The following is a 19,308-nucleotide window of genomic DNA, read 5'->3' on the forward strand; positions in this document are numbered from 1 at the left end:
TCATTACTGATGTTCATAGGAGATGCGTGACCATTTACTAAGTTTGCTAATCAAACTAAGAGCTATTCGTTCGCTGTCCAGGTTTCAGCTATTTTCTGCGTGACCAAGACACTGAACAGGTACTGAATTCATGGAAAAGTCACATTGCTTAAGGTGGCATGTGTGAATATCGACATAAGGAAACATCAGTGACCAAGGCAATAGTCAAGGGTTTGCCTATCACAGACAACAAGCACAACGCTTCGGACTTAACGCCAGACGGCATTATTCGCTATGGTATTTAGGAAACGATGGTAGGGAATCTGTAAAATTGTCTTGTTATTTGCTGAAGAATAACAGCACCGAAACCAGGTGAAATCAATCATCGTCTAAACTGACTGATGGTGATCCTTGTTGACGCATTTTGATGGGGTCAAGACGATTTAGTTAGATCACTCTTTGTCTTAGCACCACGAGGAGGCATCTGTTCAGAAGGTACGCATTCATGGTAGAGTCCAACACACCCTAACTTAAGGCATCTTTAAACGGATCGTATTGTGTATATGAACCAAACTCGGCAGCATTGCTTCTCTGAACCGTCGGGACATACATAGGGTTCGAAATAGTGGCAACGTCTTCAACGTTTCTGTTTGATCTGAAAAACATAGAGATTTCTTTCAGTAGCAAGAAGGTTTTAACATGCCTAAAATTCTGCTTAAAAATTTGGCGAGATAATGACGTTCAAGAAAAAACCCTTGGATGTTTCTGTCTTTCTTCGACAGCTTAGACAGGATCACGAAGGATGGTAGTATATATTCGGGTTTCCTAAATAGCAGTAACCTCCACAACGAAGCTCCGGATACCTCGGCAGTTGGGGTGCGTACTTATGAACTAAATTATTCTGTGGTTTAAACCAAACCTTTGCATCTTCACTGCTTTTGTTTCGAAGTGAGCAACCTAGAAGTATCTCAGCTTCTTCGGGTGGCTTGGAAGCTAGGCACCGAATGGGTATTGAAAGCGAGCGATTATTATTATTAAGTTGTTATTATTCAAGCGTCGTACTGTGAGAGACGGCAGTGGTCTACGGCTTTTTCGACCCCCTCCGATTCGAATCATTCAGCATCAATAACCGTTTTGTTCGGTTATTGATATCATTACTGATGTTCATAGGAGATGCGTGACCATTTACTAAGTTTGCTAATCAAACTAAGAGCTATTCGTTCGCTGTCCAGGTTTCAGCTATTTTCTGCGTGACCAAGACACTGAACAGGTACTGAATTCATGGAAAAGTCACATTGCTTAAGGTGGCATGTGTGAATATCGACATAAGGAAACATCAGTGACCAAGGCAATAGTCAAGGGTTTGCCTATCACAGACAACAAGCACAACGCTTCGGACTTAACGCCAGACGGCATTATTCGCTATGGTATTTAGGAAACGATGGTAGGGAATCTGTAAAATTGTCTTGTTATTTGCTGAAGAATAACAGCACCGAAACCAGGTGAAATCAATCATCGTCTAAACTGACTGATGGTGATCCTTGTTGACGCATTTTGATGGGGTCAAGACGATTTAGTTAGATCACTCTTTGTCTTAGCACCACGAGGAGGCATCTGTTCAGAAGGTACGCATTCATGGTAGAGTCCAACACACCCTAACTTAAGGCATCTTTAAACGGATCGTATTGTGTATATGAACCAAACTCGGCAGCATTGCTTCTCTGAACCGTCGGGACATACATAGGGTTCGAAATAGTGGCAACGTCTTCAACGTTTCTGTTTGATCTGAAAAACATAGAGATTTCTTTCAGTAGCAAGAAGGTTTTAACATGCCTAAAATTCTGCTTAAAAATTTGGCGAGATAATGACGTTCAAAACTGGGCAATTTGATTGCAAACGTTTCATCACCAATCGAGGTGACATCATCAGTGCGCAACCACCAACCCACCGCTACGCACTACTACGCTCCCCAACAACGCACTGAGGATGAAACCTCGATTGATGATGAAACGTTTGCAATCGAATTGCCCAGCTCAGCGAACAAGCCAACGACCACCATCTACGCTACCTGAGCTACCGACATTTTCCTCTATAGAAAACGTTCAAAACTGTTTCGGGATGGCTGCCCGAGGAAAACGAAGTCGTTCCTTTTCTAGAGGTTCGCACATGGTTCGTCGGAACGGAAGCCACTGCCATCCAGTGTCCATCGTACCTACCATGAGTATTATTACCGTCACTGCTATCATCAGCATCACTGGACTCATCATCATCATCATCATCCCAATCATCATCATCATCATCATCATCATCATCATCATCATCATCATCATCATCATCATCATCATCGATCATCATCATCATCATCATCATCATCATCATCAATCATCATCATCATCACCATCATCTTCATCGCCATCATCTTCATCATCATCATCATCATCATCATCATCAAGAGTATCCTCATCTTTGCCAGCTTCGTTATCAACACTCATGTAAACTATCACTAATTCATCACTGTGAAATCGCACCTGAGAGGCCTAGGTAATTACACAATAGCTTACCAGAAGTCTCAAGTGGAAAGAGACACTTACCAACTCGTTTTTGAACTCGTATAGTTTCACAAGAAAGCGGGTGGAATTCCACTGCTGAAATCGCCCAAATGTCTTGTTCCATGCCTTCTGGTGAACTACCAAGTGCAGAATGATCGGCTGAGCAATGGGAGTAGCGTTACTATTCTCACACAAAATCCCACTGGGGACGCTCCAGTCTAGTTCACATGTTTTCATTCCACTCTGGAAGTGACCTTGATAGTACAGGAGACTTTTGAGCATTGTAACGGCTTTGTTCAACACATTAAGGCGACGGATGACGAGAAACAAATGTATAGGATCGCTGTTAGTATAATTTGTCGTCTTCCCCGTGTCACTTGATCCTGGAAGATCCATTTGATTGTCAGTCTTTGGGGAGCAAATTAAGAGAGTTTGATAGGTATAGTACTTGCATTTTTGTCAATAAAGGCAGTCAAATAAATGGCATTTCCAGGAGAATCATCTGTATGTTGATGGTGAGCGGTCTGTAATGGCATGCAAAGAGAAACAGCGACAGATAAAAATCATTTGGGTGCACGCCAGACTACTACATTGTTTGAAGTAGTTTTGTGATGGGTTCAGATAGTGCTTGTGCTTCAGTCTATCGTTTTGATGTCTTCACGTACTTTTCGTTAGATATTTGAAGCGTTTTGTTATATGTCTTAAGAATTTCCAAAGTGTTACATCAAACTCAAACCATTGTGCCTCTCTCAAGACATTCTTAGTTCATTTGCTCTGGAATATCTTGGACGTTGAACCAAGGCACCCCATAAATAGTGCCTGGAAGTTTCGAAATCGTTTCGGCATTCTTCTTTCAAACAGTCATTCTAGGGATCCATCCAAATTCTTTTGTGCCGTGATGATGTTAAACATGGTGTAATGAGAATCACCTCAGCGGTTGTGCTTCGGCACAAGAGAAGTTCTTGCCTGTAGACTATAGTATCCTACGTAACGCAACGTGAGTCCAGTAACAGCTCTACAAAACGTCAAGAATTATCCTCCATACAAACGAGAAAATAACGGCTGCTCCATCCTATTGCTTTGTGGTCCGCGGCCGGCGGAGGTTTTTATCATTTCGAAACAAAAATGGTACACACTATTCAGATTACTCACACATTCATCATTATCGTCTACAGCACACCATCAGTGTTCGAACACCGACGGTTAGCCGCTGTACACCCTCACATTATTCAGTGACGATCAGGATCTTTTTTATTGATACCATGCTTATCTACTTTTGCGCCAAATATTGGGTGTTTTTGGACGTGCACTAGTAAAAACTTCTATTTTTCGCGCACGATAATTTATCCGCACCTTCTTTTTATAAAACTTCCCGCAGTTCAGATGATTTCAATTCACAAGATAAAAGCCAGAAATCACCAGAAAGCTGTTTCCTCCTTATTTGGAAAAATCAGCAGTGGGCTCTTCAAAAATATATGGGGTCATTGAAGTCAGCGATTCTTCAGTTTGTCGTTTCAGCGTCATAAAACCTGGCTCTCAGCAGCTGCACAGCGATATGATAAGTTTACATTTAGATACGATATGTCTCGAGCATCCTTCAGTCCACGTAACGTGTTCCGGTTTTCTTTCATATCGGATTATGTAATGGGGAGATTTTGAAAATTCAATCCAGATTTTGTTGTGCTTGCTGAACGGCAAGGGATCCCTTCCCCCTCCATTTTTATTCTTTTCTTTACAATAAGGCTTTCAAATAAATCATGGTTATACGGCAGTGAAGCATCAGTGTTGAACACTGATGTCATGCTGTCGATGATGATGATAATGATGATGGTGATGATGAGTATACATATATTTTGTTGCTTTACATGAAGACGAACTACTTTTCTATGTATTTTTTATTTTAACTGCTGGAGTGACAACCTGTGGCTGTTGAAGCTGAACGGTCATTGATATTCCCTAATCCAGTATATTCAACATATTAACATCCGTTCCACGCGCTGACAAATGTGGACAGAAGACTATATTAATGTTTCCTTCCGCAAATTTGTAAGCTCTCCGAATCCAATACTACTTTAAAAAAATAAGATTATTTATCATCTACTGCTTTTGGCGTTCCATGCAGCCTTCTTGATATTTGGGCAGGTAAGTGTTCTCATTTTCCCTCCGTATATCTGGCCTGTATAAGGATTCGAAGACAACAGATTAACACTTAAATATGTCAACTAGATACAGTAAGAATCACTTAGACCACACTCTGGAAGGCGATTTGCATCGATAGCCCCATGAACTTTGGTAATCTCCTTCACGTCCCTTTGCCAAGTCAAAGTTCGACCCGTTTGTGATGTAGAAGTTAATACTTGAGATCGGACTGGGTTCCACAACACAAAATTGGAAATCATTTTTCTTCATATTCTTCAAACTGCGTGAAATTAGTCCCACGACCAGTATCGTAGAACACAAACCAGGTTTGCGCCAACCATTGCCGATGGAAATTTGAGCCAAACATCCAACACAAAGATCTCAATCATTCGCTTGCCTAGAAGTGGTCATCCTAGCTGCAACAGAAGTGAAGTGCGCCGACAAAATAGGTTTCATCACGGGTTTCGATCATCACACGATGTCCTTAGCTAAGACGTTGTATTTTGTCAGTATAAAGAATGTCAGATAAAGAGCTATTACTGCAACCTCATTCTTAAGTAGTGCCGTCCACATATTTCTTCGAAGCTTTTGTTAATTTCTCTTCTGTGTGACAGTTAGGAACCACTAACCAGTGTTGTTGCGATGCCACCCCTTGTGCTAGGGATGACCAAATGGCTAGTACAATGTAGAGGAATGCAGAACCTTGAAAATCTGTTGAATGAAAAGTAGGATTAATTATCTTGATTCATGGAGTTCCTGAATTTCATCCTTATTCACCCTAAGTCATCATCATCGTCACCATCGTCATCACCATCAACATCATCTTGCTCAGCATCGCCGTTGCGATCACTATCCGCATCACAGCAATACCATCTCTAAACGCCGGTGTATTCGGGAAAAAACGATTTGTGACCTGCCTAAAGGCGGATTGAACTTATTCTGTTTAGCGATAAGCTTTATCTTGTATGTTAGGTACATGGGCATATTCAAAGACAATCGAGTGTCTGTGAACTCACCATTGACTGGTTACTGTCAGTTGGGTTGGAGTTGAGTCGTTGCGTGATTGAAAAGCATAGAGCGAACACCAGACATAGGCTCAACATGGGCCACATTGCTGTGATTCGGTTATGTCCGTTCTTAAGTGACAACGAAATTTTCTTTCCTTGCATTTCTTATGCAGTCACGTTGACTTGTCACATCTCGGCATGTCCAGAAGGCAAGGATACCTCCTTTTTTACAAATCTTGTGAGTCAGGTGATGGGAATAGCCATTTCAAATTTTGCCGGAGTCGATAATCCCACTGCTGATGCGTGTCGAGCGCGTGAGTATCACGTGGCATGTTTATTGTATAGCCGATTAAAATGCATGATTTTTTGTGGATCAACTTCTCAGGTTGGGATTTTTCACTCAGAAGTTTTGCTTAGTCGTCAGTGCGTCGCAAATCCGACTTGTACATGAGTTAGTGACCTTAAACTTGTTATCGATGTCTCGGGATAATTTTAAGGACCGGACTATGTCGAGGTGGTAATTAATGATTCGATCGATGGCTAGATAATCAGTTGGGTGGGACATTTATTCAATGGATCGTTTTGTTTAACGGTTTATTCACCCAACTTTCGGTTCCAGTCACCTTCACAAGCTGAGATGCGCAGACGGGTAGAACACACTGGCATTATTTGTACAGAATTGCGGTGCACATTCGAAAGTAACTAATCATACTCACGATGCCAGCCAAGTCCACTCAGCACATTTTTATTGACCGTGAGATTAAACTTGGCCAAATATTTAGGAAACATAAACCTACCGTTTCTAACGAAGATTTCGTCTTATCGTTGAGGCCGATCTATTGTGAAAAGCCGAGAAGCATTGTCCAGTTGTTTCTTCTTTACTGGGAATCATCGGCAGTGAGCATCTCACAAAACTCAGGGAGTTTCAAACCCGCGGTCTTCCTGCCATTGGTTGAACACTTAGTTGCTTTGTCACGAGTGGCTAGTCAGCAGTGTGATTAGCTCACAAAGTAGACAGAACATGGCGTCACTCATGCTTCAAGCATGGGGACATCACGTGGTCAAGTATTGACTGGCTGCCGGATTTCTCAAATAGAACCTTCACCAATGACATGAATCTCATTCGTCTTCGGAGCTATTCAATGACTGTTAGTAGTGTGAAGAGATTTCGAAATTACAAACAAATATTTTTCTTATAAATGGAATACACTGCTCGTAAGGTTACTGAAAATTCTTCGACAGCTCACGGCCGGTTCCGAATTTCTTTGTGCTCATCAGGTAGGCGCGGTCCCCGAGTCTTATGTTCTACTTGAACCCAAATTGTATGAAAGTTGACTTATGCTTATATGTATTGCGATATCTCAAATATGGTGTCAAATTGAAACATGGGGCGGCCTGATGCAGCAAATTCGGTTGCTTAGAAACATCAGAAACATGCACCAGATGGCCCTCTAAACAAAACCAAACTGGTATGCAGATGAGTGTACTGGTCGAAGTAAATTTGCTGTTCATCGGCGGTCGCTGAATAGCCAGAGCCAGGAAAGAGAAGCATAGTTTAGCCATTGAGGCGATATAACAAGTTACGCATAGACCCTACTTGCAGCCAACAGGCAGTATGGTATTTAAACACCTTCATCCCAGTTGAGGGCACTCACTGAGGAATCGGGTAATGCATGCACATTTTCAGCGGAGCCCATCATCATATAGCACACTCGGGCAAGCAGTTATCTGTCACTTTAGCGCAATTGGGACTATGCAGCTTACAGTAGCAGATCTCCATCATTATTGTCGCCATTATCCTTGCCAGTAGTTGCATCCAGATAGGCATGCTAATAGCAAATACTGGCGTTCCTCTGACACCCGATTGAATCTTATGCAAAAAAGAATTTTCTCCCTTAAGCTGCGCAATCAATCGCAAGCATGACATTCAAAGTAGGTCGTTCGGCAACTTAAGCAAGTCACTCCTTTGTGCGGTAACTAGTGCAAGGATAACGGCGACAAACCCGTCTATTAACTTCTACTGCCCACTGCACCATCCGTTCAAAACACAGTTTATAGTTTAAGATGGTCCTATAGGGAGTTCCTTGATGCGCTGCTAGGCTTTTCTGGTAGATTTGTTTGCATCGTCGGCACCGTTTTCTTAGTGTTTTTTCTTGTCTGGATGTTTATCATTGTAGTGTCTACTGTGTCTGAATCTTGTGACTTCATATGATCGCCTGTTGCTAACGTCCCCACGTCGATCCACTAGCATTCTATTTGACCGGCACAGGACACTATGATTAGGGTGTTTCAGGATTCCTGGATGAAGTATTGATAAAACCAGTTACTCTGAGATCGACGTTTGTTCCCTGGCTGTCCCCCTCGAACACTACCACGCAATCGAACCAGACAACTGCTAAGCAAGTGTGAGGTAGCGAATTAAGCTACTAGCATCACTAATGACTGAGAAATTACATGAATCTGAATGATTGAGAAAGCATAAGAACTAGGCATTTTTTTAATTGTTCACGTAAGGTACATCATTTGAAGGGTGTTATGAGTTGCTTTTATTCGATGATGCAACCCTAAACCATAGCGTTACTTTCATGGTGTATGGGCGTACGTATGACTATTGAAACAAGCGTGCGGACGAGACATATCGATCGTCTCATTTTCCAAATGATGTGTAGGCTTACTTGACCGGCAGCGTGTTCAAAAGCAAACTTGGTTTGCCAGGAATAATGCACATTAATGCGCCAAAATATAGCTTAAGCAAACTCATGTACGTCATGGTTCTCGTATGCATAGTCGTAAGACCATTTGGCTCATCGCAAGAAGGCCATGAAGTGAGTTGCCTTGTTAAGCAGAATCCTGAGATCAACTGTTATTCCTAAGGTTCATGAGAGGATTTATTCCGGGATCAAGCCAAACATTTATGTTTCATTCATTGATACTTTTCTTGTCTCGAGTTATCTACGTAATGAGCCTCTCTACTCCTCTCCAAGGAGATCATATGAGTATTCATATGAATTGCGACGACCGGAATTATGGTCCTTCCAAAACACAACCAAGATTTCACACCAAATGTTGCGTGCTGTTTCGTAGATCAGTTTGAAAATTCTTGCAAATACCTTCTCTTTAGTGACTTGTCGATGGTTCTTGGTCGAACCGTCAAGTAGCGCAAGATCGAATTGTTCGTGGTTCGTCCCCGACTTCCACATCTTGATTCCTTCTATCCAGATCTGCGAAACCAGGGACTATCTTGGCCCTGTGTTTTTATCGATTAGCGTGGCAGCTAGGCACTGAAAGAATGTCAGAGCTGAATGATCCATCAATCGACGTAGTCACAGGCGTAAATCAGACAATAGATAGTGTGAGGGAGTTTTATTTTGATCGTAGCCGCACCTCTGAGGACAAAATTATGAGAAAATAAGTGACAATCAAGAGAAAGTGCTGTGACGTTCGACATCATCACTTTATCCCTAAAATACTGACCCTCCTTAGGGCGCTGTGTATACTGGAGACACTCTTCTAAGTTCACACATCAATGGGGTCAGACAGTTAAACTTCGTTATTGACGCGATCATGGAAGATTCATCATCAACTTCTAATGCTTGTGGGGTCGATGTGTTCCCTGGGCGTCCGCTCACAGATGCTGGGTACACAGATGACTTAGCTCTTCTTGGATCTGACCACGTGGTAATGCAAACAATATCAAATAATCTAAATAATTCTGCGCTTCATATCTGTAAAGCTGAAAGTGCTACTGCAAGACTAGGTTGGCTCAAACACTAGCCTGGTGCTTCCGAATCAACCGATTGCGGTAGTAGACAATTTTGTCTACCTGAGCAGTTATACCATTCCCGGTGTTCCCGCGAAAGATGATATTTCCATCCGGATCGGGAAGACCAGAAAAAGTTTTGTGAACCTGCGTCATCTGTGGTGTAGTCGTGACATCAACTTATCCGTCAAGAGTCGAGCTAGCAATGCTGCGGTGCGTTTCATATTACTATATGGATTACGAGCCTGACCGAAAGTCTTTAAGTGTTTGACCATCGATGGCATCGGAGTATTGCCCACCCCAGTGGGAACACCGGATCAGCAATGCCTTAATTTACGTCGAATGGTCTTCGGAAGAAATAACCCACCCACGATAGATGAACTTATCAGACTACATAGGTTGCGCTGGCTTGGCCACGTGCTCCGTATACCAGCCGACCGACTTCCTCGAAGCGGTCTTTCCGCATAACCACGCGAAAGGTGTTAACGAGCCAGGGGACGTCAAACAATGACTTGACAGCGAAGTATAGAGGTCATTACCAGAAAACTCAGCTGCGTTGGTCATTGCCGTCGCCCTGGATGAGGAAACCGCAACGGGCCATATCAATGGCAAGAGGCATTGTCAGACATGGCCCAGTCACACCCTCAATAGTGTTCATGCATCCAACCTATCGCCTTCAACGCATTACTTTCTCCCCAATCCCTCCACTTAACATTCCTTCAATTTCCACACCAATTTATCAGCTCTCGCCTTCAATGCACATCTACATACCCCATCTCCCAAATCAATCGTGAACAAAATTGTGGCAGTCACAACACTTCGACAATTATGCGGTTCTTACAGCTGAAAATGTTAGCAAAATGTTAAACAGGGATTAGTACCAGCCTTGTTTCCTATTTGTTGTCCTTCGGTTTCGGATCATCTACTTCCAGAAACAGACTTGATCTGCAGCAGGACAATCTGAGAAGAATTCTATGACTCTGTGGTGTATGTAATTCCTCAATGAATGGAAACTCTGGACTTTAAGCAATCTGCACCTCACTTTACCGACTCATTAGGCATGTATTATTGCATTGGGGGAGCCACCTTCGGCGCTTCAGGTGACTGGATTTTATTTATCGCTGTGGCCCAATCGAGATTAATAATCGAATTGAGTTTTCATTGATTTAGGAGTGCTAATTGCGGATAAAAGTGTCGCGATGGGCAGGCGACTATTTAAACAAGGTCTAGCTGTGAATTCAAAACCTCGAAATGTTCTACAGGTGCTCAAAATTAAACGAGAACAAAAACGGCCTCACATTATTTACTGGACACGATCCGTAAGAGACCGATATCAATTTGTGAATTTCCAACTGGGCTCCTTTCAGATCTCATAAAGTCATGATAAAACAACGGAATGATAGATATCGCTGAATCACAGAGATCAAAGACAGTCTGCCTTCTGAGAAAGGGGGGAATTCAAATATCTTAATACCTATCTGCTTCAAATCAAAAGGCCCCAAAATTGGAGCATTGTATACTTTTTACTGAAATATTTAGTTGCATAAAATATGGTGAATTGCAGGCTGTTGTGATCGCAATTTGAATTTGACCGTTCTATAATGTCATGCTGACTAGACTTCTTAAGATTTTACATGTATTTTGGAGAAAGCTCTCGTCTAACTCATTTGTACAACATTAATCGTCTTTTTGCAGAGCCCTATTTGAATGCTATTTGAACACTATTTTATGACTTGTTGTGTCACAGGAAGAATGCCAATCCACCCACGGTGTGCGGGAATCTGGAGATGCTGACATTTGTATGGCTGACAGCAAAAGAGTTGAAATAATTCATGCTTTTTCCGTGCTACATGGAGCATCAGCCGTCCATCAGGCTGTTACAATGCTCAAAAGCATTGTGTACTCACAGGGTCAATTCAACTGCTAGCTTCCGGAATGTTCAACTGGTTGGATTCGCCATGGGGATATCAACTGCGACCATCACTCTCCTCCACCTAGACAATATTTGAACATGCATTGGGTGGTAGACAAGAGTTCCCGAGGTTTGGTCGCTGATCTGATCAAAGGATGAAACCAATCCAATTTATTGCAAGTCACTCTTTACCCGTTTGAAAACTGCCTGGTGAATTTTGTGTTGGTCTATTTCCCTATGTACCTAGATCTCGGGTGATAATTCCAAAGCATCATCCTTATAAATGATGAGGAAGTCTTAAAGTTTTGATGCTGTGGTCTTAGAAAGACCACAAATATATGTACTGTTCCCCTCTCCTTCTATGGACTAAGTCAAGGAAGATGGAAAGCCTGTTAAGGACTTTCCAGAACAGTTGACCTCCTTCGAGAAGCAATTCACTGCGTACTGGTTATTCGCATCACTCTAGTCCAGGCCTTGCCGAACAGTTACGTTGTTTAGTCAGAATCATGAGCTTCATTGGTCACCAGGAATGTATTCAGATCATTGACAGTGCTAACTTTTCATCTCTCAGTGTTTTAGCGTAGCAGTGTGCTAAACTCGAAAATAAACACTATGAAAGCCCCCACAACCAATCTAAGCCACACACAAATTCTGTTCATTAGCATCGACTGACTTTCGACGTGGCATCTTGCGTTCTTTGTGGTATTCACTAATGATATACGTCAGTAACATGAAGATCACGACATTCTGTCACATATGTGGGATACCTGAAGCCTAGTTGTCATTTACCGAGAAAGCGAAGTGGCAAATCAATAAAGGAGTCATAACCGGTTCGTATTCACTAACCCCCATGAAAATGCGAAAAATCTACCCGAGACAGGAGAGACTCGTGCATTTGAAGTTTGAAAGATTCCTCGTAACGACCAAGTAACTCATGCTAGGAAACAGTCAGTCTCAGTGCGCACTATACCACTAATAAATGCGAGTTCAACACAGTACTGGCAAACCACGAAGTTCAAAATTTGAATGTTCGAGTTCCACTTAATGAATTGTACGTTTCAATTCACTTATCAAGATTCATAAGGCCGGCATAACTAGTGACAGGACCCTACACAAGTTTACTCAGCGTCGGCTTGTTTCATACAGTAATTTCGTGCTCCTCTCCTTTCTCCAGCCTTTTTGACATTAACTGAGCCTTACTCAGGCATGTGGAATAATGTCTATTTTAGAAACTATCCAGTACGTTCTTATCTATTTACTTTTTTGGAGAATTTGGAATTGGTTTCTCTTTTTCCTAGAACCTGATTGGTCATGGAAGGACAAAACACTACGCTGGTTATTCTGCCATGATGAAACTCATGGCTCCGTAGATAGTGGACAGTGATGTACAAAAGGTACGTTTTCGGTTGCGGGATTCGTTCAGTTTGACGGTCACTTCTCTTTTGACCTATCATTGATTTCCATCAGAACATAGTCCACCGTCCTGATGGGGGATTTAGGAAAATTGATCTTAATTCTGCGGTGACAAGATTGTATCTGATTGCCTTTCAAAAAACTGCATTCAAAACTACACCCCAGACAACTAGAAAAACAGATCCTGTTATTAGTTAACGGCTCAAATGTGTTTGATTATGGGACCTCAAATACCGTTGCGCTTGGTGACTTAGCGAAGGTGTAATATCATAACCAGCACTCTCAATGGCGATAGTTATAATAAAGTCCCCGCGGTCCACTTAACTTTCCAGATCATGCTCGAATCTTGTTACCCATGATCATTGGTGAGAACAGCATAGTACGTGATGGTACGGTTGAATGACCAGGACAAACGACCACTAAACCAAGACTGCTCCACTTTGAGTTTTTTGTACATTCGGCACAAATGTTCGTTCTTAAAAAGTAGCCCATGAAGAGCCGAGATTAATAGACCTCATAGGAAACCCGTATAAATTACAGCCACAGGAAGCGATGATAGGAACGGAGAGACAGCTTGGAAGTACGAAGACAGCTAGCCATCTTCTCCAATCCCCTTTATAAGAGTTCCCATCGAAGCTGTAGAATTTGGTCTAGAATACCCCGGAAAATTCGCAAATTATTCCATAACACATCGTACTGCTCTCAAGAGACACCTAGCCTTAATGTCCAGCAAAATCGGCCTACACAATTTCAGCTAGCCACACCGCGGATTTGATGGGAAAAAACGGTTCTGTAACCGGAAAAGGAGCAGCGTCAAGTTGAACTGTATCAACTGCCCAAGGATCTCGGACGCGGAAGTGCCGTAACGATTTCCAGCTTGATACATATACATCCACGATATACCTATATTTTAGCATCATTCACGGTAGTGATATGCCGAATTTTGACAGCAATGGGCTTGTGTAACTGATTTTCTCTTGCATTCCTCAGGATAACGTCATTTCACCCAAAGTCGCCATTGATTCGCCGGATCTGGCTTATGCTACTAAGAAGAATGCAGTATGTAGTCTACGCTATCTTGTCCTATCTATAAAACATGGCCCAGTAATCGTATTTTTGGCGTATACCTAGCACCGGACCCTTAGATGTATTATACTCCCTGCCATCTAGAGGCTGTCAAATCAAAACGTATAATTTGTTGCTCTGGTCAACAGAAAATTGGATATGTTCACGGTGTATATCAGTCAAGCATTTCTGTACATAAGGGTATAGAAAGATGGTCTTACATATCCCAATCATTCAGAAGTCACGTTAGGTTTAAAAGGGTTTTTTCCTTTGCGCGTCCTCCTCTGAACTACCGTCTCATGTGGGAAGTACTCATTTTTGTGATCTCTTTCATTTTGACTCTAGCTAATCGTGCTCGATGTTGACTTGTTGTTCAGTGCCAATAGCAAGGAATTCTGGAACCATTTCAGTCATTTTCAACCCGGGGAAGTAAGTGAACTACAAAGCATCTTCCACAAAATCAACCGCGTTTGGTCATCAAACATCTTGCCGCTCTGTTTTTTAACCTCTGCAATTTAGGCACCCAAATTTCACACTTTTACACAAGACAAAACTTGTGTAATACCAAGAAAAAAGTATAATTTGTTGGTATAACGGACGTGTAATCTGTATGATGGATGTCTTATTTACGGAAGCGGCAGCTGGAATGATTCGGAGTAGACATTCTATCGAAGTAGCATTCTCATGTGGCACCGTCCCCAATTTTCTTAAGAAATTTCTATCTGCGCTTACAATGAAGGAGAATATTGAGCCTGGACAACTTGCAGTTACTTTAACTTTCACCCAAGAACTCGTTTAAGCAGTAACGTTTTTACAGTACGAATAAAGTCCCCTCTTAGTAAGGAGGGTAACCTTACAACTGTAGGCATAAACTTGAATCTCAACCCCGTAAACACCACGCAAGTACCTGTTACTTTCATCTATGACGTTTTTCTCTTCTCACTTGTCAGGTGTGGTAAACTGTATTGTGTTCTACTCACCGAAAACAGGTCGATTCAAGCAATGGGGAACTGGTAGTAGAAAATGGTTCGAATCATTCTTTTTTACCCCTGAAGCATCCCCTAACATCCCCAAAAAATTGTTGTTGTCATCGCAAAAATAAGTGGGTTATTACATCCCAGCATTGTAGAGGAGAGCACTCAGAAGTTTGTGAACACATTCTGTGTCAAGTATTGTCAAACACGGCCCAAGTTTCCAAACATGGAATACAACGGAGTAAATGTCTTCCGGAGGAAGATGACTCATGAAAAGCGTGAATCTCTCCTCTCGAAAAGAACTTGGGAAGAAGGTCACATAACGCCCTGCTTACTATCGCACTGATCAGTATTCTTTCTGAACTGTTGACAACACATTCATTGGTTGCTTCTGTCCGTCTGAAGTGGGCATATATATGGTGACAGGAAGACAAACATTCTAGCTTTACTAAGTAATACAACAAGCTCAAAAACGGTTTAAGGTGAATAGTATTGCATAATTAACTCTATTAATTTGGTGGCTTGCATGCCCTACTCTGTAGTTCACCGTATTTCCTTTAACCGAATGAAAGGATCTTGGTAGTACCTGGTTGTTTTGTCTTGATTTAGGGAAAAACTAGTATCATTATGAAATATACACTCATTTACAAACTAATTTGGTTTTTCGAGAGATTCGACTAAAACCAAGCTAAATCTCTCGTTTGTGAAGTTTCGAGGCAACTTCATGAGTAGTGCATTACAAATACATACATGTATTGCGATATCTCGAATATGATGCCAACTGAATCATGGGGCGGCCTGTGTCCAACACATTCAGTTCTAGAATAGCATAAACGAGAGATTCAGCTGAGTCTCTCGTGGAAACCAAACCAGTTTGCAAATGGGTTCAAGTAGAACATAAGGCTGACGAAAACTCGGGGACTGCGCCTACCTGATGAGCTCTAAGAGGGGCAAAACCGGTCGTGATCTTTCGACGGACTTCCAGCAATCTTATAAGTAGTGCATTACAAATATAAGTATCATTATGCTTACGGATCTAATGAGTAATTAAAATCATGAACCTGAGCCATTATGATCACCTATTGTATCCGACACATTGTGAAAGAAGTCAAATAAAAACTGCAAAATTGAATGAGTACATGTGTAAACCGCAACGCAATGTATTTATACTTCTACACAGCGACTTTCTTTATAGCAGGCCTTAATATAACCAGACTTCCCTGCAGTGTATCAAACTTACAAGAGATAAGGTAACGTTGTGTTAGAAACTAGAAATACGACTCTTACGGGGAAGAGCTAGATAGGTATGAACTTTCAGAATTTGGAAATTGGAACATCACACTCTTTCGGTTGACATGAGCTTAAAGTGTAAACCGTCATCATGCTTTGCTTCGGTTCATTTCCCATTGTCAACAGGTTAACTATTTAACTATTTTTAGTTGAATCACAGTACAAGGTGCCCTCTGGTCTCGCGTGGCAATGTCCCTTTAGCTCTAGTACTATGAGGCGTGTGCTGTGCAAGTCATCCGGTAAATCTTTTTAAAAGGTGAGGTATATTATCATATGAAAGTCTTCTTGGGAATAAAACTTGAAAGCAGAAGGCTTCATAAGTTTTTAAAAGGTTTTTAAAAGTTTCAAAAGGGAGAATTGGGTTGGTAATTATACGGTAATATTTACGCACGGGTAAGCAAATGTGTACAAAAAACCTCAGTTGTTCACGATCGTAGCGTCAACAAGTTCACAGGTCTGTCACTGACCGGCACAGTGCAGTGTCAACGTCCGCACACCGAACAACGGCGAGCTGATTGATTGCTCAGTGGCGTGGGGTGCGGTCGGTTATTCCGACGACAGTCTCGCGATTCTCGTTGGACGTGCGATCACACGGAACTCATGAGAAAACAAGTCAAGCCAGGCTCAGCAAACGCACCGTGGATAAGTAGGTCAGCAGCGCACATTCACACACAGACACATATGTCAATACACAAGTGTCGAAAACGACGGCCTCTGAGGCAAGGTGAGTGGCGGGTACGAATGAGCAAAACAATTGGAGATCAAAACTACTTAGGCGGAATAAGCGAATGGATGGGGTGATTATGTGTCATAAAGTCAAGTTAAATTCAACAGCCACGTTATATCTAACTGCTTTCCCCGCTCCAATACGTTAGTGCCGGAAAAAGACTCACCAACAAACAGCACAACAGCCTCATTGGAAATAAGCGAGCGCAAAAGTTGCAACGGCCTCGAGCAAATTAAAGGACACTTTGTAACACTGGTACAGATTCTATGATTGGCGTTTAGTGAATACCTACCAACATCGACCGTGCCTGAACACCCATCGGCTTTTGCTGAATTGATTACGTGAATGATTGGCCTGGATGCCTGCCGGATTCCCTATTGGAATTCTAGTGGAGTTTCAGGGTCTCAGTAGGTTTCGGACATTCTCGAGTTATTTTTAGGAAACCGAACCTCCTGATAGGTCGGTTTTATCCTCACGAAGCACACCGCACCCGCCTTCAAAATCTTTTCTTTTCTTTACCAGGCCATTCGGGCTGTGTGTGAAAAATCGGGTGAATGTCAAGAGTCCTGTTCATCTCCAGCCGTCCCTGTAAGTGATCAGTTAATAACCCGTCAGTAGTGGACGAATTACCCGTCATGTTGGAGAACACTAATTTAATCCCTACTCAAAGAAATACCGTTTGAACAGTTTCCATGTTCGGAGAATATTATTCCGGTTGACCCTCAGTCAGCATTGCCCTTATCAGCGAATACCCTTCACTCTGCTTGCTAACTGTGAAAATCTGGTATCCGCGGGAAGGCATGAACGTTATTCCTGACGACTTGGAAACTCTAATTCAACTCGAAAAAACAAACTGAAACAACAACCAATTCTGACGAAACAGCTGACTGGTTTTGTGTGAAACTAGCTGACCTGTAACATGGGTCCCTTTGGTCAACAGAATCACATACTCCGGAAAACTTCACCTCAGAATATCGATAGGCTATCGAAATTTACCACGTCTTTTTTACAGCCATAAGGAATTAATACTGGAGTGATGCTATTGGATGTGAGCGAATTACGGTCAAAAGAATGGCGCAAAATGTGGTGGACCGAACTCAACCGCGCAAAAGAAAATGAAGATTCCTTATGGCAGATCGATCAGGCATGTACGAATAACAGCATGTGGCTGCAATGCACAATTAGAATTTTAAATAAAGCTATTTTTGTTGTTTTTCACTTTTTTCAAGGAACTTTCAACTGCGAAGCAGCGGTGAATTTTGCTAACTTGAACTAGTATTGCACTCGTATGTCGTGTGTTTCCAGCGCATGTAGTAGGTTTGCTCTGGAACCAGAGTAAGCAATAACAAACAAAACATGAGTGAGTTCAAGGTCAGTCTTAATTAAGTCTAGGAATCTGGTTTTGTCAAAGGTACTTCTACATAAAGAATGTGTTAAGTAATGAGAATTCAAGGTGAAGAATTTTCTCACTCTAAATGGTACACGATTAATTTCAGACTATTCAGGATTCTAAGATCTCTTGTAACCTAAAAGACTTGATCTCATTTTGACCAGCTTTGCTGTGATGCTTTCATCCCGTTTTTTTTCAAAGGTAGGTGATAAATATATACCTAAATGAATTTGGTATAAGCTGGACTACGTTCTCTCTGCATTTTAATAAACTGAGAAACAATTAGGAGATTCTTTCCACGGAGTCCGTCGCGTTTTCAAGACAAGGTTGAGCAGATCTTAAGCATATATTTACGGGAGTTTGACTTGTTCCATGAAAGGGTTGTACTGAGTGCTGAGGTCGTCCGTTCAGGTCCAGGATCATTCTGACATTCGGTCGTTGCAAACCGACTGAAATATACGCGGGTGTGATGGGAAGGACCACCTGGCAAATGGAGGGCTGCCAGCTTAATGTTCCGATGAGCTCTATCATGAGGCGTTTGAGACAGCCGTTGCCACATCTGCACTGAAGTAACTCCTATTTGGCTGGAGGCGTTATTGATTAGCTACTGTACAAACACGAATATGCTTATGGTCCAGCAAGCACTAGAATAACCAACGTGCATCTGATGTATTCTGCCCCTGAACCATCGAACATAACCCATTCCCATCCCAATGTACCATTTATTTATTGAGCACATATAAAGATCTGCTTGAAATCCGGTAGTCCAACTTTTGGATGAGTTTGGCTAGGTTGCACCGCAAACGGAAGTTCCGGATTTGAGTGACGATTTAGATATCTTTTATCAGTTAGAGTTACTGGAAGGCGAAAAACCAACTGGTTATTATCTGTTTACAACCGTATTGCAATTTGAAAACGCTGTGGTTTAAAACAGCTTCGAATCTCACCAACTAGTAACATGGACTAGTTTTATGGTCCACACTTGCTTGTTTCTTTACCAGGGTCTTGTAAACAAGGTGCTCTGGAATCGTACCTATATGTACCATCAGTTACCTTGTGAATGGAATGTTCAAGTGCACACGGATTCGGAAGTTGGATGCTGC

At 42.0% G+C, this 19,308-nt stretch overlaps 1 protein-coding gene across 1 annotated transcript; it reads left to right on the forward strand.

Annotated features, from left to right (window-relative positions):
• Positions 1-11,445: 11,445 nt before the first annotated feature.
• T265_03599 (hypothetical protein) lies at positions 11,446-17,852 on the forward strand (the record flags this gene model as incomplete). Its single annotated transcript, XM_009168118.1, has 6 exons — positions 11,446-11,476; positions 12,645-12,712; positions 14,170-14,253; positions 16,616-16,734; positions 17,338-17,403; positions 17,828-17,852. The coding sequence occupies 6 exons, from the start codon at positions 11,446-11,448 to the stop codon at positions 17,850-17,852; spliced, it is 393 nt and encodes a 130-aa protein (XP_009166382.1).
• Positions 17,853-19,308: the final 1,456 nt, after the last annotated feature.

Source organism: Opisthorchis viverrini, assembly GCF_000715545.1.
Source record: "Opisthorchis viverrini unplaced genomic scaffold opera_v5_52, whole genome shotgun sequence".
Classification (NCBI taxonomy): domain Eukaryota; kingdom Metazoa; phylum Platyhelminthes; class Trematoda; order Opisthorchiida; family Opisthorchiidae; genus Opisthorchis; species Opisthorchis viverrini.